This window comes from Symphalangus syndactylus, chromosome 24, assembly GCF_028878055.3.
Source record: "Symphalangus syndactylus isolate Jambi chromosome 24, NHGRI_mSymSyn1-v2.1_pri, whole genome shotgun sequence".
Taxonomy (NCBI): Eukaryota; Metazoa; Chordata; class Mammalia; order Primates; family Hylobatidae; genus Symphalangus; species Symphalangus syndactylus.
The window spans coordinates 10,206,621-10,226,403 of record NC_072446.2 but is presented as its reverse complement, the minus strand read 5'-3'; the positions used below and the strand labels follow the sequence as shown (position 1 = coordinate 10,226,403).

Genomic DNA, 19,783 nt, shown 5'->3' with positions numbered 1-19,783 from the left:
GATGGTTGGGTGATGACAGTAATGGTGATGGTGGGGTGATGACGGTAATGGTGATGGTGGGGTGATGATGGTGGGGATGGTTGACGGTGGGGGGATGGTGATGGTGGGGGGATGGTGACGGTGGGGGTGATGGTGACAGTGGGGGTGATGACAATGATGGGGGTGATGACGGTGATGCTTGGGGTGATGACGGTGATGCTTGGGGTGATGACGGTGATGCTTGGGGTGGTGACGGTGATGCTGGGGGTGGTGACGGTGATGCTGGGCGTGGTGACGGTGATGCTGGGGGTGATGACGGTGACGCTGGGGGTGATGACAGTGACGCTGGGGGTGATGATGGTAGGGGTGATGACGGTGATGCTGGGGGTGATGACGGTGATGCTGGGGGTGGTGACGGTGATGCTGGGGGTGGTGATGGTGGGGGTGATGATGGTGATGGTGGGGGTGGTGACGGTGATGCTGGGGGTGATGACGGTGATGCTGGGGGTGATGATGGTGGGGGTGGGCTGGTAGTGGGGGTGATGGTTTAGGTGGGAGTAAGGTGATGGTGGAGGTAAAGAGGCAGAAAATTGCTGGCTGAAAACATGGAGCCCCCTTCCCTGGAGGAGAGACGGGGTGGCGGGTAAAGGGTGCAGGGAGAACACGGGCAGGGTGATGTTTTGGGACACTGGTGCGTGACCAGGTGCTGGTAACAGAGTCTGTGGTTCCAGGAAAGATTCCCAGTCACCCCTGCTTGCACCTGCAGGGAGAGCTGAGCTCAGTCCACACCCAGGTGCGGTGAGTCAGGGGATGGCAATGTCTTCCCTGCAGGCCAAGGCAAGCCCCGGCTCCTGTGCCCTTCCTCTCCTTGGAGGCCCATTTGGCTGCCTGGCGGGTTCCACTCCCTGCTGTCACGAGCTGTGTCCCCACTTGGCACTTAATTTCCCAGGACAACTTAGCTCTGCTGGAGCTCAGCAGCCTGAAGCTGTGCTGGCAGCAACCAGTGCCCAGGGTGGGTCCCCAGGGCCCATAGCTCCTGGCAAACAGCCCAAGTCCTCCGGCTCAGGTGACTGTGCCACTCCTCCCCTCAGACCCATCAGCCACATCCGAAGGGGCCTGGGGCTCCCACCTCTGCTCGGCACTGGCCGTGAGAATGGGAGTGAACCTTTGTCCTGTCTGAGCTCCACCCGCCTCCCCACCTCCCCTGTAAACTGGAGTGTGGACAGAGCAGTAAGACCCCCCCAGAAGGCAGGGGCAGGTCCCAAATCCAAGCGCATGAAGTTGGGCTGCTCAGTTGCAGGCACTAGATGAGCCCTGCCAGCTCCCTGCTGGGGGCCCAGGAGCCTCGTCACACACACAGCCTCAGCTGCACCACTCTGAGTGGCTTCTGTCCAGCCCCATGACTGCACTGCCACCCTCGGGTGTTACACCCTCCGGGCACCACGCTGAGTACTGGTTTGTGTGTTTCCCAGCTGCCTCCCCCAGAACAGGTGCTCCTGAGGCTGGGATGGGGTCCCACCCTGTGTTCCCATTCCCAGGAAAAGGGCCCAGCATGGGTTAGGCGCTCAACACACAGCTGCTGGCTGAAGGAACCAACAGAGGGAGGGAGGAAAGGACGGACGTGCCCTGGGGCTGCTTCTCACCAGAATGAGCCCGGCCCTACCTTACTGAGGATTCTGGGTGAGGCCCAGGCATGTGCAGGTGCCAGCACCAGGGCCGCTGCCCGTTCTGTGAGGGGCTCCCGGGAGGTAGATGCTCTGCAGTGCCCTCGGCCGCCCCCGAAAGCAAGCACAAAGGGCACAGCAGATGTGGGGTGTTGGCTGCCCCCACCCCGCCATCCCCGTCCTGGGCCCTGGTCCCTGCTTGGCTGGAGTGAAGGTCAGGGCTGGGGCAGCAGGAAAGTTGTCTGTTGTGTCCTAAAAGGTTGGGGGAGCTGGGCGGGTATCCCCAAAGTGAATTAGGGCCGCCTCGGCAGATAGTGGGCACCTGTCCATTCCGGGGGACGCAGGCGTGGAGTTGGGGATCAATCATCCCCATCACTGACTCACCTCCACGGGGCCCCAGGTGTCCACTATGGTGGGAAGGCCAGCTGGCCTGGGGTTCCAGAGAGCCCCACTTCTGCTGGCAGCAGGGCAAGGCCCCCCCCCAAACCAAGATAGGGCATCCTGGGGAGGCTGCACACGCCCTGGCCTCCACATCACTGCACAGATGAGGAAACTGAGGCCCGTGCGGTGGTCGTCAGTTCAGGTCACACAGAGAGCAGGGTCGTGGTGGGCCATGGGAACCAGGTCACCCACCCTCAGGTTAGGCAGGGGTGACAAGGACAGGCAGGGAGCTGAGAACCGCACCTGAAAGGGGCCTCACCCGAACGGGGCCTCACCCGAACGGGGCCACACCTGAACGGGGCCACACCTGAACGGGGCCACACCTGAATGGGGCCTCACCTGAACGGGTCCGTGGGGTCTTTGGCATCGCAGGCATCCGCGTGGCCGTGGCAGACACAGCGGCCTCCGATGCTGATATCCTTGATGCTGTAATAATACTGCACCCGCAGGCTCCGTGAGCACCAGGTGGCCAGGCCTCACCCACCCACTCTGAGTCCCGGGTCCACCCAGCCAGTCCCCCTCCCCCGCCTGGGCCATGGGCAGCTCACCCGGCGGGTGACTGTGGGGTCCCGCAGCGCCTTCCCCATGAGGTGGCCCAGCAGCGTGTTGGTGCGCAGGAAGCGCAGGCGGACGTTGGTGGCCTTGGTGAACTCACGTAGCAGCGGCGAGTAGGAGAAATTCATGGCACCTGGACGTCCGTTCACCAGGGACACCACGATCTGCGGGCAGTATGCGGTGAGGCCAGTGTGGCCCCAGCCCCTGCTCAGCACTGCCCCTCCCGGGCCCACCTCTCCCTTCTCCAGCCCCTGCACCACGCTGCCCCTCCCGGGCCCACCTCTCCGTTCTCCAGCCCCTGCACCACGCTGCCCCTCCCGGGCCCACCTCTCCGTTCTCCAGCCCCTGCACCACGCTGCCCCTCCCAGCCCACCTCTCCGTTCTCCAGCCCCTGCACCACGCTGCCCCTCCTGGGCCCACCTCTCCCTTCTCCAGCCCCTGCACCACGCTGCCCCTCCCAGCCCACCTCTCCGTTCTCCAGCCCCTGCACCGCGCTGCCCCTCCCGGCCCACCTCTCCGTTCTCCAGGGGCACGATGCGTGAGTACTCGGTGGTGCAGACGGCCGCGTCGTCCCGTGTGATGCGCTCCAGCGTCTGTGGCCCAAACCGCTCCAGACAGTCCCTCTTGGAGGCTGCAGGGAATGGTGGGAGAGGAGGGCGCTGGATCACCAGGAAAGCCTGGGCCCCCTCAGTGCCGCGGGCCCCTTGACGTCTCTGGGCCTCGCCACTGAGGCTCCCACGGGCCAAGAGACCATGTGACAGAGACCACAGCTCACTGGCTGAGGGGTCCTGGCCCGTTGGACTGCACTGCCCCCCACCGCTCTCCCTTGCACGCTTCGAGTGCAAGTGACCCCCCCAGTGACCATCCTCACCCCCTTCCTTGGGGACAGACGCCTACTGCCCATCACTGACCCGCCCCTCCCCCATTCTCAGGCCAGGGAATTTTGGGGGACACGTGACCAGGCCTGCTCTACTGGGGAGGAGCACCCACTCCCGCCAGCATGACTGGTCAGGGTGGCACGGGGCCAAGGATGGCCAGTATCTAGGTTAGCACTCCAGTACTCCTGACACAGGTGGCTAGGCTGGCAGGAAGCGAGGTGGGAGCTGCCAGGGCCCTTTTGTCACCACGGGGAGCTGCCGGCGCAGGAAGCCATCCAGAGGCAGCCAAGAGATGGCACCAGAGATTCCCGGCGCCACAGCCCCTGGACCCAGCTGTGCCCGACGCCAGGGACAGGAGCCAATAAATCCCCATGAGCCTTCAGGTCCTCGTCTGACAGTCACGACCACAGCAGCCGGGTGAGGGCAGGGCTGGGTGTTCGGAGACCTTCAGAAGCCTGATCATGGAGGGCCTGCCCAGGGACCCCCCCTACCTCGCCCCCCAGGCCCCGTGGCGGCAGAGACTCACACGCAAAGAACTGCCAGGGCTGGTAGGTGTGGCCAAAGTCCATGGACCGCTCCAGCACCCAGAGGTCCGGCCGGGGTGAGTTGGCAAACTTGATGAGGACGTAGGCCACGTGGAAGACCTGCGGGACGCGAGGGCGTCAGGGGAGCCGGGGGCGCCTGGATTCCCATGCTCCCAGGGCCTGGCTCAGTTTCTGCCCCTCAGGTGAGGCCACAGCAGGGGACGTGGCACCCTCGCCACACAGGGGGCACCTCAGGGTTTGCCTGTGTGGGGCAGACGAACCCAGCGGGGAGGGCTCCTCAGGGATGGAGATGAGCCCTCGGGGAACCAGCCCTCCTGGAAGGGCTCCTCAGGGATGGAGATGAGCCCCCGGGGAACCAGCCCTCCTGGAAGGGCTCCCCGCCTGTGCTGGGGAGCAATGCACTGCCTCCTCCCTTCCCTGCCACAGGAGTTTGGGGTTCCCCATGGTCCTGCAAGCTGTGTGGCTGCAGACGGAGCAAGCTAGGGAGTGGCCTACCTACGGCCCAGGTAGGGACTGGCCAGGGTGGAGGCAGGAACACATCCCACTGTCCCCACAGCCCTGACGTCCAGCCAGGCCCAGTGGCCAGATAGTGGTCCCTGCCACCGGGCAGGTCCAAAGGTCCAACCCCCTAGTCCCTCTGACAGGTCAGCCGTTCCTAAGATGGGGCCCCTGCCCCCACCTCACGCCAGGCACCCCTCCCCAGGCTCCACTCACTCGCATGCTGACCAGCCCACAGCCAGGGGCCCACTGAAGCCTGCGGGGGCCGGGCTGCAGGGAGCAAGCGGGGCTCAGCCTTGCAGGCAGGGGGCCCTCTCAAAGCCAAGCCTGCCTCGGAGACTCCACCAGCCCAGGCACTGGGGCAGTAGCACTGCTGTGGCCCAGTGCGTGTCAGGGCAGCCCTGCCCAGGGCAGAGGAAAGCTGCTCCTTCCCAGGCCCCCGAAACCCCAAGCCCCTGCCCCGGCCCCACCCTGGCTCTGCCCGCTTTCTCCCCATGTGTCAGCCCGACCTCCACCCAGGGACAGCCCATGTGTCTGTGCCTCACGGCTGGGGGAAAGCCTGGCTCAGTCTCCACAGGGCGCTTTGTACACCTCCTCAGAGAAGCCTTCCCTGACTGCAGCCCCTCCCCCTAACACTCAGCTGTGGACATCTCCCCACGCCCAGGCCCGGCCTGCTGGCTCCCCTCAGGCCTCTGATCAGCCTGGGCTTCCCTCCCTCCCTACCTATCCCCTGACACCCTGCCCTCAGGACTCCAGGCCTGAGCCTCTCCCACCCCCAGCAGTCAGTGCTACCCAGCCTCATCTCTGCACCCACCTGAAATGACCATGGGCCTCCATGCCTGCACCTGGGGGTGCACACACACCTGCTGGCCCAACAGTGAAACACTGTGGGGGTGGCTCCTCCATGGACCCAGGCCACAGGCCCCCTCTGAAAAGGTCTCTGGTTCCTAAAAACAGCCCATGGCCTCAATGGCAAGAGGCTGCACCCAGGAGCAGGGGGGTCCAGAGGCACACAGGAGGGGGCAGTACCCAGGCAGCACCCCGCCTTCACACTCATGCAAGCCAGGGTTCAGTCCCTGCTGTGGCCAAGTGCTCCCACCCGCCATGGCCTCTGAGGGGAGCCCTAGCCTCCCCCTATGTGGGGGCAAAGGAGGGAAGGTGTCTCCAGGCCTTCTCACAAGCCTGGAGGCTCCAAGGGAGGGTGAGCCCCTCCCCAGCCCCTCTCAAACAAAGAGGAAAGGGCTCTGCCAGGCAGATGCTCCACAGGGACCTGGCAGGGAGGCGGAGGAAACACGAACCTCCCCCCCAACCTGTACAAGGAGGCCCAGGTGCTGGGGAGAGAGGCAACTCACAGACCCACAGCACAGGTGTGGCCTGCCTGTCCCGGCCCACACCTCCCCTGACAGGCCCACAGGGTCCGCAGTGGAGACCTTGGGAGACCTCAGTACTCAGCCCAACTCTTTGCGGGCGGCAGTGGGGACCAGCCCCTCCTCTGCTCACAGGTGGGCCCCAAAAAGGCCAGCAGGCCTCCGAGGGTCATGCCACACCCCATGGCCACCCACCACACCTCCTCGGCACCCTGACCCGCCAGTGCCCACTCCTCCAGAGGGTTTCTCCCCACAGCAGGTGCGCCCGGGAACAGCAGGTGCGCCCGGGAACAGCTGGGTGCTGTTGGCCAGGTAGGACTGGGAGCCTAGGACCCCAAGGAGGAGACTGGGGTCCCCCAGAGCTGCACGAGACCTACAGTCACCCCACTGGACTGAACTGGACTGAGACTGCTGTGGGGTCCCCCATGAAAAGACCACAGACCCCTCATAGCTTCAGCCCTTGGGGGCACCAGCTGCCCAGACTCCAGGTAGGGGGCAAGGTTCCAGGACTCCAGACATACCAGGTCCAAATCCCACCCTTCTCAGAGGGCTTGGCGTGGCGGGGACTGTGGGAGCCAAGTGCAGCCTTCCGGGTGGGGGCGGGGCACAGGCCTATTCACCGGCTGCCAGGCTGAGGTCATCGTCTACCTCCCTGTGGGTGGGGGGCAGGGAGACATGCCCTGTCACGCAGGGAGGGGTTTGAGCCTCTTCAGGGACAGACCCTATACCCAGCCCCACACCTGGGCCTCAGTAGCCCCCTGTAGGCCTGACCACAAGCATTCCAGAGAGCCCCAGGTGGGGGCCAATGGCCCCTGTGCCTGCACAGGGAGGGGTCCGCTCGAGGTGGACGGGGGCACAGACACAGGCTGTTCTTGGGGAGCTGGCAGCACAGCCCCTCCCACCAAAGGCTCCGAAGGAGACTAAAGGTCCCAACTGAGCCTCCTGGGGGCCGCCCCCGCTGTTCCCTCAGCGCCTGGATGATGGAGGCTGCGCCCTCCTCGGCCCGATCCGTCCTCCCCCCTCCCCTTCAGCAGGCCAGTCACATTTTTCCCAGCTGAGAGCACTTGCACAAATATTGACTTGAAGACACTGATCAGCAGGATGAGGGGACACAGACACTTCGCCCTCCCAACCCCTGGGACACACGGGAAGATCCTGGCCTCCTGTCTGTCCCCCATCCCAACCATCTGTCTGTCAGACACGGGCCCTGGACAGCTGTCCTCGAGGGCCTGGTGGCTGCACAGATGCTCACAGGAAGGGAAGCCCGCACTGGAGGACTCCCATCTGTCTCTGACCTGGTCGCGGCTCCCAGAGCCACACCGGCCGCCCTCGCCATGACCCGGAGCGAGCGCAGACCCCGGGCTTCAGGACCGCCCCTCCCCCTGCACACCCGGCTCAGCTCAGCTGCCAGTGCTGACCTTTCCGCTGCTACATAGTTCTGTGCAGAAAGAAAAAAAAAAAAATTCTTTTAAAGCAAAAGCCAAACAAAAGCCGCCTGAGTTATTTTTAAAAATCGGCTATTTTGGGGCAGGCACGTCTCCAGGACAGCAGCCGGACCCGCCTCTCAGCCACTGCACCCCCAGTCCCCCCAACTCAGCCTGACCTGGGAGGGCCACGGCTCCCAGAGGAGGCCTCTGCCTGGTGACCACTGCCTCACAGGGGGTCGGCGAGAGCCCCAGGAGCACGGGGCCCAGGACCGAGGGCCCAGGCAGGCTCCAGGCTTCCGGGATTGTGTGGCCCTGGGGCGGACACTTCCCCTTCCTGGGCACAGGGCAGTGGGAATTGCTGCAGAGAGGGGCATCAGGATAAAATGCCTTTCGTGAGGGCATGAAGGTTCGAGCGCCCTGGGAGGGAGGACGCCAGCTGTTCCTGGAGGGCAGGCAGCAGCCACCCCGCAGAGATGCCAAGAGGCCCCCACTGGAGCTGCCCCACTCACTGGCGCTGCAAAGGCAAAGCAGCAGAGGGAACTGAGTAGGTGCTGGGGTCTGGGCAGCATGGTGAAGACTACAGAGAAACACTGGCGGGGCTTTTGGGGACCCTGGGGATGGCGTGGGGCTGTTGGCTAGCAGCCTCCTGGGCTGAGGCACCCACCCCACCATGGGGTGGCTGGAACCTCCAGAGGAGGGGAGGTGGTGCTTTCCGGTGCCCAAACCCAGCTCTGCCCTGGCCCATCTTGGGTTGGGGAGACCAGGGCCAGGCCCAGGTGCCCGCTGTGCTGGGTGAGGGCCAGTCCAGCCTTCCCCGGCAGCCTGGATCACAGCGGTCTGTGACTCAGCCCCCGCCCTGCAGGAAGAAGGGCGTTGTGCCAATTCCCGGGGCAGGAAAAGCCCCTCCTAGCCCCAGGCGTCCGGGCCAGCACCCTGACCGCACTGCTCAGACAGGGCACCGGGGCACCCGGCCCCCTCGATGCCCAGAGTCCTGGGTCAGCCCAGCCCTTGCCCACTCCCGCCGTGTGCCTCCCCTCGAAGAGACCCCATCTGGAAACGTAGATAAGCCCCACAGCAGGGGCGGGGCGGCGGCCGGGAGCATCTCCACCGGCCCCCAGCTGGTTGAATAAGCACGGCGGTCACACAACTTATCAGGGGTCCGGAAACACGCCCCACACAGACACTTCTCCCAGAGGGACGTGGAGTGGAAAAGCCGGGGGTTTCCACAGCAAGCCCACCGCTGGGAAGAAAAATAAAAACTCTGAGGCCAGAACCCCCAACTCCGGGGTTGGACGCTGCCATGCCCAACTACAGATGTCCTAAGCAGGACAGGAAAACTTCCAGGAGTGGGTGGGGGGCCAGGAGCTCCCCAGCTAGAGGGAGGGAATGGGGTCCCAGCCAGCGGGCTGCCCGCACCTCAACAGAGCTGGGCCTGGGGTGGATTCAGGGACCCCAACCACTGCAGCCCAAGCTCTGCAGCCCAGCCAGGTCAGGCCAGATGGTCAGCCGGGGACACAGGAAGTAGAGGTTATCCCAAGGGGACCGCTCGGCCTGAAACCCAAACAGTTTCGTCTCCATTGAGCTGTGTTGTCAGAGGCCAATGTGGTGGCTCTTGTTTAGAAACAGACAGAAAACAGGAAGCCTTTGGGGACCACCAGGGCCTGGGGGTCTAGGTGGGTGCTGGGGCATCTCTGTGCCCTGAGTGCCAGGTCTGGCCATGCAGCCACCAAGGGCAAGCATGGCAGTGCAGGTGCAGGGAGAGGAGCGGCCCCAGCCCCACCTTGGCATGGCAGCCCCTTGGGCCGTGTGCTCCTTCCAGGACAAGTAGAGGGAGGGTTTCGCCGTCTATCCTGTGCCAGGGGAGGGGAGTGGTGCCTCCCAGGACCCCCGCCGTACCCCCCAGGGAGCCCCGCTCAAGTGGCTGCGTCCGGCTTAGCCCGTGCACCTGTCCCGGCTGCCGAGCTCTGTAACTAGAGCCTGGCCGCGGCTGTATTTCCTGTCCTTCCCTGGACAACCCACTGACCGTCCTGGGGCACCGGCCACATGGCTGAGTGCCCAACCAGGCCCAGGGAGCCAAGCCAGTGGCACCCTGGACCAGGAGGCCTGCCCAGGGCCCAAGCCGGCCAGCCAGAGAGCAGGCAGTCCTGAAGGGCGAAGCAGCCTGGGCGTGCTGGGCCTCCGGCAGGTGCACTCACCCCATTTACAGAGGAGGAACCAGCCTGGAAACCCAGACTGCAGACAGCATGGCCAACCCCACAGTCCTCCAGACCCCAGCACTGGGACCTTGGGCACTCCACACTGGCCCTGACCCTCTCATAACCTCACCTCAGTTTCCCCAAGTGCCTAAGGAAACTCACACTCCAGTCGCCAATGACCAGCAGAGCTTTGCCTCCTCATACCCCAACTTGGAGGGGACAGCTGACTGCCTCCCCTCTCTAGCCCTACCTGTCCACTCTGCCCTCCCATGGCTCTCCACCATCCCCAGGGGCACAGGCCCTCACCTGGCACTGCTCGCCCCCAAGCAATACTTCTAGCCTCATGCCTAACTGCCCCCCTTATACCCTGCCAGCCCCAGTTCCCCCACACCTTGATCCCCACCTGGGCCTCCCCATTTGCCCTGCAGCTCTAGGCCTCGGGGGCTGGGACAAAGTCGCTGCCCCACCTGTGGCACCTGCACTGTGGCCTGCTGCGCAGAGAACAAAGCAGGGGCCTCCCTACCGGAAGGGGGCCCGTGCGTCCTCACTCCTCATCTGAGGGAGGCGGGGGCCATACCCTCCTCTGCTGGGGAGAGCCCCGCCCCACAGTCAGGCCACCCAGGGGCCGACTGGAGAGGGAGGGGACACAGGCCAGAGCCAGCCCCACTCACCCTGCCCAGCTCCTTACAACCTGGGCCCGCTGGGCTAGCGTGCTGGTGTAGTGGGGCAAGGGGCTGGACCCCGCGGCAGAGCCAGGGGGTGGGGGAGCTCAAGCCGGGACCCGCTGGCCATGTGCCTGGGCAGTCATGAACGCGCTCACCCTTCCCTGGGCCTGGGTGTGGTTCTCGGAAGAAGGAGCCTGAGGCCAGTGATGTGACCACTCAGTTCCAGAAGCTTCCGGAGAATGCAAGGAGATACGCAAGAACCCCCTAGAAGGACCCCCCGGGAAAGGTCACGTCTGGAACTCGGAAACTGCCCCCTGAGTCACCAGTGACCAGTGCTGGAGCCTCTTCCTGAGGCCCCACCCTTGGAGAGAGAACCCCTCCACGGCTGGGCGCAGCAGGACCCAGGCCAGGAGCCCAGCTGGCACTCCCGGGGGCCCAGGCTCAGCTGCTTCTGGGTGGACACCACAAGGACTGGTCTCCCCTCCCCTGCGCCAGCCCTTGCCCCACCACACACCAGGGGCGTGAGATCCGAACCGTGATGCAGCCCCCACCCCGCCCTCCTCAGCCTTCCAGGAGCAGGAAGCCTTCCCGATGCCCAGTGCCAGCCGCTCCCACCCCCCTCCCAGGGCATCCGCTCCAGATCCCAGAACAAAGGCTGCTGGCAGCCCGCTGCAGGGGGAGTGCCCGGACCCACCCGCTGCTTAGCCTGGCTTCCTGATGGAAGCCCCAGCCCCACCCCAGCATCAGCCCTGAAGCCCAGGAAGGACATTTTCCCACCCCACTCCAGGGAGTCCCTGCCCCCACTCCGACCAAGGCTGGCAGCCCCCTGGCCTAGGTCGAGACAGGGGCCTTAGTAGATACATCCACATGGTCAGGAAAGGGGATGAGAGGAAGGAAGGAAGACGCTGCAGATGTGGAGGGAGGAATGAGCAGACGGACGGATGGATGGAAGCAAGGAAGAAAGGGTGGGTGCTGCATAGGTAGGGGGGTGGGTGGGTAGGTGGAGGGGTAAGGGGGTGGATGGATGGGTAAGGGGGTGGATGGATGGGTAAGGGGGTGGATGGATGGGTAAGGGGGTGGATGGATGGGTAAGGGGGTGGATGGATGGGTAAGGGGGTGGATGGATGGGTAGGGGGTGGATGGATGGGTAGGGGGTGGATGGATGGGTAGGGGGTGGATGGATGGGTAGGGGGTGGGTGAGCAGGCAGAGGGATGGGATGGGATAGGATAGGTAGGTGGGTGGGTGGGTGGGTCAGAGGCAGAGGGATGGGATAGAATATGTGGGTGCGTGGGTGGATAGGTAGGGGGTGGGTGGGTGGATAAGTGGGGGGTGGGTGGGTGCATAGGTAGGGGGGTGGGTGGCTGGGTGGATAGGTGGGGGGTGGATGGGTCAGCAGGCAGTAGGATGGGATAGGATAGGTGGGTGGGTGGAGGGATAGGTGGGTGGGTGGAGGAATAGGTGGGTAGGTGGGTGGGTGGGTGGGTGGAGGGATAGATGGGTGGGTGGATAGGTGGGTGGGTGGGTGGGTGGAGGGATAGGTGGGTGGGTGGCTGGGTGGATAGGTGGGGGGTGGATGGGTCAGCAGGCAGTGGGATGGGATAGGATAGGTGGGTGGGCGGGTGGGTGGAGGGATAGGTGGGTGGATAGGTGGATAGGTGGGTGGATGGGTGGGTGGAGGGATAGGTGGGTGGGTGGAGGGATAGGTGGGTAGATGGGTGGAGGGATAGGTGGGTGGGTGGGTGGATAGGTGGATAGGTGGGTGGGCGGGTGGGTGGAGGGATAGGTGGGCGGGTGGGCGGAGGGATAGGTGGGTGGATAGGTGGATAGGTGGGTGGGTGGGCGGAGGGATAGGTGGGTGGGTGGGCGGAGGGATAGGTGGGTGGGTGGAGGGACCGCTTCCCAGATGGAGTGGGAAGGGTTCCTTTTCCCTCCGTATCATTTTACAGTTGGTGAAACCGAGGCTGGGAGAGGCAAGATGCTCACATGGTGGAACCTGATTTCTGGCCCAGAACAATCTAAAAGCAAACTGGCTTCAGGCCTGAAGTTTCCAGCCCAGTTCATAGATGTGCCCCGAGGCTGAGAGCCCCAGAGCCAAGGGGTGGTGGAGCCCATGCTTGTGGGTCCGAGTGTCAGTCCCGTCTTCCCTGCCCCACCCAGGCACATTGGGCACTGCGCCCACTGGCTCTGCAGCCACCCTGGGGTGACCGTGGAGACTGGGCCATTTCCCCTCCCCCAGCCCAGCCCCCTAGTTTCTCGAAGGAGGAGGGGAGAGAAGAACTCGCCAGTACCCAGCTTCCCGCCCCAGCAGCTGAGAATTCACACGTACACTACAGCCAAGGTGGGGGCCTCTGCTGCTGTGCCAGAGAGATGAAGGACCCCCAGACTCCAGGGGAGCCAGATGCGGGGAAACCCAGTGAGATGAAGAGAAACAGGCAAAGCCACACCCAGGCCCAGGCCAGGTCAGGGCTAGGGGCCTGGCAGGCAGGGAGCCCAGGACAGGCGACCCCTCCCCAGCTCCCCGCCCTTCTCCACAGGGCCCTGCAAGTTCAGGAACCCCTGGAAATTCCAGGCCACTTGTTGGAGCTTAAGCCCTCCCCTCACTGCCTGCCCACCCCCGGGCCAGGCCTGCAGGCCACCAAGGCTGCCAAAGGTGTCTGCCCCTTGGGGCCAGCCCTCCAGCCAGGCTCCAGGGAGACCTCATCTGTCTCTAACACTCTCGGGACAATAGCAGGGACAGAGGCTCAGACGGGGTGAAGACCCACATGTCACACACTGGGACTGGGGCAGCGGCGGAGCCGGCTGGGATGCAGGCCTCTGGGTCGGCCCTGGGGCCCCCACTCCAGGCACTGGCTGCTCTCAGGCCCAGCCTCCTCCACCTGCCCCACCACTGTCCCTGACCCAAGAAGCACCAGGATTACTGGCCCGTTTCACAGGCCAGGACCTCAAGGCCTGGTACCCAGGCCAAGTCGCCCCCAATCTAGGGGTGCTCAGGGCTGGCAGCCAGACAGGCCCACCTTGGGGGGTTCACTCTTCGCTTGGAAGCACCCAGCTGCAGCCTCCTGCTTGTGCAGGGGCCTCCAAGGCCAAGGAGAGCCCAGAGCTGGGGACTGGAGAGCAGGCACCCGACCCCACCTAACCCTCAGCCACCTAACCCTCAGCCACCTAACCCTCAGCCGCCTAACCCTCAGCCGCCTAACCCTCAGCCGCCGCCGCCACCTTGGCACAGGTATCCCAGGAATGTCCACTTCCGCCAGCCTCCTCTGCATTCCTGCAGCCCCTCCCGCACCTGCCAGGAATTCCTAAAACAGCAAGGCGCCTGACCCAAGCTGTCTACTCAGCACCCCCACCCAAACTCTGTGGCCTTTGGAAGCACCCCATCAGCAACCGCTTTCCCTGTGTCGTGGGGATGCTGAAAGCACAAACAAAAGGTGACCACTGCCATGCCTTTGTCCCTGTGGGGACTGCCCTCCACCAAATCCTTCGTGTCCAGCCTCCCAGGCCCCAGATCTCGCTCAGGGTGGAGACCTCGCCTTCTGGTCCTGTGGCCCAAGGTAGGCCCAATGGCCACAGACACAGAGATGGCAGCTGCAGAAGGCAAAGAAGGGTCCCTACCTGGCCCAGGTCCAGGGTGACGTTGACCTCATTGTACTCCAGGCCGCGGGACAGCGGTGGGCTCTGCCACCAGCGCTCCGTGCCATCGATGGCATTGGTCACAGGGTGTGCCTTGTTGCTGTTCGCAGCCGTGCAGATGTCGCAGTACTGGCCCTGCAGAGGGAACGGGAGGGTCAGATAGCCGAGAAGGGCCAGGACCCCCTTCCTCCTCCACAGTCACCCTCCTGCCCCGAGACGAGTCCTGGTCCCACTGAGCTGGTTCCACGCCCAGCCTCTGCGCCCCTCATCCACTTGCTCAGCAAACATGCACTAAGCACCTGCTGCTCCTCCGATTCAGGGGATGTGGCTCATGTGAGCTGCTCATGGCGCTAAGGACGATAGGAAGACCAGGAATGGAAAGGGGCATCTGCCTTGGGTGGGAAAATCTCGGTGGGCCTCTCTAGGGGGGTGGCGTCTGAGCCCTACGTGGTAAGGCGGGGTGTGCTCTAGGCAGAGGGGGTGCCAGTGCAACGAGCCCTGGGGCTCCGCAGAAGGAGTCTCACAGTAAGCTGCAAGGTGGATCAATGTGTCTAGAGCCAAAGGGGGTAAAAAGGGGCAGGAGCAAGGCAAAGCCTGGCTACCCCTCCCTGCTGGCCCTGCCAGGGGCTCCAGAAAGGCTTGGACAAAATGCAGCAAGGCAGGGGGCGGAAGAGGGAGGAAGGTGGAGCTGCAGACAGGACTGTCAGGGTGGGGATCCAGGCGGCCAGACCCCACCCCACCTCCAGATCTTGCCCACAGCCTTCCGGATTAGGGTCTCCAGAGAGACAGAATTAAGCTGTTCCAGCGGCTGTGGGGACCGGCCCCAGAGTGGAGGTGTGGACAGCGGCAGGTGGGCCTGGGCCTCCTGGCTGCTGCTTCTGAGTCCTGGGAAGAGGCCAAGTCAGAGTAACTGCTGAGCCTCAATGTCCCCATCCGAAGAGTGGGGATAAGGCTGCACCTGCCCGGGGCCACCGTGAGGAGTAATGGCCCACACACACAGCCTGGCAGCCGCTTCGGTCCCGGGCCTGCCATCTGCTGGGGGCCTGTCCTGCATGGGTGAGTGGGGAACAGAGGAGGCTCCCAGCAGGGTCCTGGCCTGCATCCTGGCAGGGGAGGGGTAGTGCTGGGAGCCGGGGCAGGGACAAGGAGAGGGGACAGAGCTGGGGCCTGGCTGCCCCCACCAGGAAACCAGATCTGCTGTTTGTCCACACAAAGGCGCCCTCCCAGGCTTGGGGTTGATCGAGGCCCCAGAGGCCGAGTTTGAGAAAGTCAGCGGCCCCACCTCGCCCAGCCTGTTGTGGGGGCGCAGGGGCGGGCAGACCTCATCCTAGGAGGAGGAGGTAGGAGCTGGGGAGATCCCTTCCCCCCAACCCCCAGGCCCAGCACCTACAGAGGGCCCAACCCCCTCACCCACAGAGTGTGCCCTCTGCCTCCACTGAGCACCAGGGCAACGCCCGATACCCCTCCCACAGGCTCCCAAGACCCCGCCCTGGTGTTTGGACTGCCCCATCTCAGACTTTGCCCCAGACCACCCAAGATGCAGCTCTGCAGCCCCCAGTGTGGCCACTGCTGTATTTCCTTTACTGCATGTATGAGACCTGGAATTATCTGGGGGCTTCCCCGGGGTCCCCCAGAGCTCTGCGGTTGCAGGGTCCACACCCTCCTTATTCCCACTGTGTCCCCAGCTCACCACCTAAGCAGTCTCATGGATGGGGCTAGAGCAACTGAAGACACTCAGTTACACGCCACGACCCCTACTCGCAGGCCGCACTGCAAGCTTTGATGGAGACCCCCAAACTCAAGAGTTCACTGACAGCATGGCACACACAGGTCCTGCTCAGGGTGGGGCCGGGGGCTCCTGGAGAAGGTAGGTGTGGGCGGGGCCCTCTGGCTGGGGCAGCCGGACCTCCCAGGGAAGGCTGCTTGCTGGTCAAGACCCTCCCAGACACATGAGCAGCAGAGGGAAGCTGGGTGGAAGGTTGCGGGTCAAGGGTCAGCCTCTACTCTTCCAGGAGGTCAGGGAAGCAACTGCCCAGTCCCTGCCTGGGCCAGCATTGGTCCAGTTATTGGGTGGCAGTTCCAGTCCCCATTCGGCTACTCACTGAGCCACAGAGGACAGGGCTGGGAAATCCCACCACTTCCACTGAGGAGGGTCCCGTGAGAACACAGCTAGGAAACAGCAGAGGGGCTGATAAGGACTTCCCCTTCCAATGAGTCACCAATGCCGGCCTGGCTGCCCAGTCCCCACCTTCCCAGGCTGGGCCGGCCGGGGATCCCCTGATGCCCACCTGAGGCTGTGAGGGCCACGACCTCCCCCTGCCCTCTGCCTGCTCCAGCTGCCCAGCAGGGTTCACCCCAACTCCCATCTGGGATGCCCAGCTAATGTGCATCCCCTGCAGAGGGTCCCTGAGAGCCCCTGGCCTGCAGCCTTGAGAACACACTGCCCAGCCCCAGGCCCCATAGCCTTGGTGAGCCCCCTCAGATGGAGCTGCGGCTTCATTGCCTGGGCACCTCCTGTGCCTGCCTGCCTTGCCCCGACCGCAGCTCCACTCCAGACTGGCCGGCAAGGACTTCTCACACGCCCAATCCGCGGCCAGGGCGGTCAGCAGACCTGCGGCTCTCAGATGAAGGAGGCATCCAAGGTCATACCCGTCCAGCTCATGTCTACCAGCCGATCTTTCTACATATCTGGCAGCCTCAGCGGGCACTCACTGCTCAGAGCTCAAGACTTTGGAAGAGAAGGGTTCGCCTCTATTGCTAGACATGAGCTGGGTAAGGCTGGCTGGTTTCTCATCCAAGCTGGCTCTGAGGCGTGGAGCACCACAGCCCATAGCTGCCACTGAAACTGTGGCCACTTCCCAGGCTCCTCGGGCCAAGCTCACAGTCTCAGGTGAGGAGGGCCAGCACGCTGTGCCCCTTTTGAAGACAGGGAGCTTGAGGCTGACAGAGGGAAGCCACATAGCTGAGGCAGAGGAGACGGACGTTGACTACAGGCTGGCCCTTTACTCACGAGATGGGGGTAATAAGCCCCCCAAGAGGAGACAGATCCAAGAGGGGGCCTGTGGCCCCCAGCCACGCAGCACGGGCAGGCGGTGGGGTGGGTGGTCTGAGGTTCAGAGGGCACCTGGAGCCTCCCCTGCCAGAAAGGCAAAATCTCAGCTGGGGACACTCAACCAGGCCCTCTGCGGTGAGGTGTGGCAGCAGGCAAGGAGACAGTCACAGGCCCTCCATCCTGAGACCCGGCCCCTCTGAGTTGACCAGATAAGGGGGCAGCCAGGAGGTGCCCAGGTTCCCACAGCTAACCCCCGCTGGACCCTGTTCTGGCTGGGGGGCTCCAAGCAGGTATCAGCAGCTTTCCAGGGCTCAGGTCCCCCATCTGAAGTGTGAGCTTGAGACCTCCTATCTCAGAGCACCGTGCTGGGCTTAAGGAGAGAACGGTGAGCCCAGAAGCCCGGGGAGGCTCCTTCCCCCTCCACCAGGACCAAAGGGGTGGGGCAGGCAGGGGGCGGGCCCAGCCCAGGCTCCTCCATTCATCCCCACAACGTCTTGCTCCAGGGCCCTCTGCCCCCACCCGGCAAAATCTCCAGCTACTCTCCCCTGCCCCAGCCTCTCCTTCCAGAAAGGCGGTACCAGGGAGGAGACAGCTCAGGTTACACGGGCCCTCAGGGCCCCTAGACTCTCCCTAAGGTGGGGCTGAGGTGGGGAATGGGCCTAGAGCGGCCGGTTGGGAGCCGTTGGAGCTGACTTTGCTGCTCCTCACCCAAGGCTGACCCCAGGCGCAACCTGAGTCTAGAGGGCCCCAAGAGCCTTGGTTTCCAGGTTAGGTGTGCATGCATGGAGTCCACCAACAGAACCCGCCTACAGGTTTCAGGCTTGCTGGAGAGGGGACATGCACCCCAGGGGGTCTTCAGGGCCCGAAACCACATCTCCCAGGGAGACTGAAGCCCCCCGGACCCTACCACCTGCTGGGCAGAGATGCTGCCCCTCCTGGGAGCCACGTGTTCCCAGCCCCAGTCAAAACTTCGTAGCTGGCCCGCCCCTACTTTGGAGGTCTCGCCGAGTCCCCAGACTCCTCCGAGAGGTGCCAGTGGGAGCCTCAGGTGGCTGGCCCCTCCCACCCCATCCAGAGGCCAGCAGGTTCCAGCCTGTCCCGGGTAGGGCGGAGCTGCGCCCCCTCCCCACCGGCAGCAGGCGCAGAGGCCAAGTCCCGCCCTCCCCGGGATCCCGGACTTGGGGCCGCCAGGGACTGGGCCCGGCCCCCCTCCCGTCCCGGTCACCGCAGCCGAACTGGACCGGCGCCCAGCCGCCCCCGGGTCCATGCCGGGGACTTTAATTCCGCCTTCCCGGAGGGACGCGAAGTTTCCCGGCCGAGACGGAGCGGCCGGGTCGGGGTGCCTTCTTGGGCCCCCACAATGCGGAACCAGAGAGTCCGCACCTGGACTCGCCCCGGGCCACGGCGCTCCCCCTGGGGTCGGGCCGGCGTTCCGGGTCCAAGTGCCCCGGGAGGATGCCCCACGGCCCGCCCTGCGCTCACCTGGATGGTCTGGTTGGGGTCGCCGCCGGCCACGGGGCCCCCCACCAGCTTGCAGTAAAGGTCCTCGGTGGGGCGCGGGGAGCCGCGCGCCGGGGCCTCCTCTCCGCAGGTCGCGGAGGCGGCGATGCGGGCGCCCTCGGCCAGGTTGAAGTAGGGCGGGTGCAGGCTGAAGCCGCCGCCCGCCTCCTCCCGCGCCCGCGCCGCGCCCAGCAGCGCCAGCCCGACCAGCAGCAGCGGCGCGGTGCCCCGGGGGCCGCGAACACACAGTGCGCTCCCCGCGCAGAGCCGCTTCGCCATCTTCCCGGCTCCGGGCCGCGTCCCCGCGCTCCAGGGACAGCGTGCGCGGCGGGAGCCCGGCGGGTCTGAAGCCAGGCGGCCGGCAGGGCTCGCTCCGCCCGCGGACGTCAGGCCCCGCCCCGGCCCGCCCGAGCGCCCGAGCCCCGAGCCCCGGGGAGAGGTCCGGGGAGGCGGGGGGTGGGGGGGAAGGAAAGGAGAGGGGGAGGGGCGGCCTAGCGGCCTTAACCCTTCGGACCCCGGCCCGGCCGCCTCCCGGAAGGGGCACCTGCTGGTCTCGGGCCAGGCCGTGGGACGACGGCGCCGCCGCGCCCCCAGCCCAGGTCGTAGCTCCGGGTCCCGGGTGCGACCCTCGTGCTCCCCACGGCGCCCTGTCCTCCAGAGCGCCCACCAGCTCCTCCCAGCTGAGAGGCCCACTCTTTGTTCCCCTAACTTTGGTGCGCCACTCGGCTGCCCCCGCTCCTCCCCCGACAGCGTCCGTCCTGCCGGCTCCGGGAAGGTGCCCTCTGCACCCGCGAATGACCATCTGCAGAGGAACAAGGGGAGCCTAGGTGGGCACCCCCTGCTTCCTGGGGCGGCCAGGTCAGGTTCAACTCGGCCTGGCTCCTGCCTACCGCAGCAGGGCTTAAAAATACTCTCCGATAGGGAAGTGGGGCAGGAGGGACTGGCCTGCAGCCACAGCCCCCTTTAGAGGAGGGGGGCGGTGCTCATGGCCCCACAGCCGCCAGATTGGCTCTTAAGGAGGTCGGGGGCTCTGATCACAGCTGCTGAGCACCTGCTGGGTGCCTGGAAGCACCTGTGCTCCCGGGCCCCGTGGACTCCACCAGCTCTGTCGGCCTGGCCTCCAACCCGCTGCACAGCCGCGCACGCGTTCCTGCCACGGTCGGCGGCTCGAGGACGCCTGGCAAACGGCACAGGACCTAGAGGCCGAGATCAGGTCTTCGTCTGCCTTTGGGTGGCTGCGGCCCTGGGTCCCCGCCTTCCCTTGGGCTCCGGGGCCAAATCTGCCTCCAGGGAAGCCCCGAGGGGGTGGTGGCGGGGTGGGGCTGCAGCTGCCGAGTTGGCAGCAACCCCCCATCTCTGAGCCAGGCCAGCTGGGCAGGCCATGGT

At 65.1% G+C, this 19,783-nt stretch overlaps 1 protein-coding gene and 1 long non-coding RNA gene across 5 annotated transcripts in view; one reads left to right on the top strand and one right to left on the bottom strand.

Annotated features, from left to right (window-relative positions):
- Window positions 1-18,819, bottom strand: part of LAMA5 (laminin subunit alpha 5) — a 60,283-nt gene extending 41,464 nt beyond the window's left edge. Inside the window, exons 1-6 of one of the 4 annotated variants that reach the window (XR_010119346.1) lie at window positions 18,380-18,819; window positions 13,828-13,980; window positions 4,044-4,161; window positions 3,152-3,270; window positions 2,633-2,803; window positions 2,424-2,521 (exon numbers count right to left, since the gene is read on the bottom strand). Coding sequence is in view for 3 of the 4 variants with exons in the window: in XM_063633439.1 (XP_063489509.1) it covers window positions 2,424-2,521; window positions 2,633-2,803; window positions 3,152-3,270; window positions 4,044-4,161; window positions 13,828-13,980; window positions 18,380-18,676 (956 nt within the window). In the remaining variant the exon portion in view is untranslated. The remainder of the gene's footprint in view (window positions 1-2,423; window positions 2,522-2,632; window positions 2,804-3,151; window positions 3,271-4,043; window positions 4,162-13,827; window positions 13,981-18,379) is intronic. The other 3 variants (XM_063633439.1, XM_063633438.1, XM_055265492.2) reach the window with 3 other exon arrangements.
- LOC129474299 (uncharacterized) lies at window positions 3,921-7,417 on the top strand. Its single transcript, XR_008654515.1, has 3 exons — window positions 3,921-4,244; window positions 6,203-6,415; window positions 7,126-7,417. It is a non-coding gene; the product is annotated as an uncharacterized lncRNA (long non-coding RNA).
- Window positions 18,820-19,783: the final 964 nt, after the last annotated feature.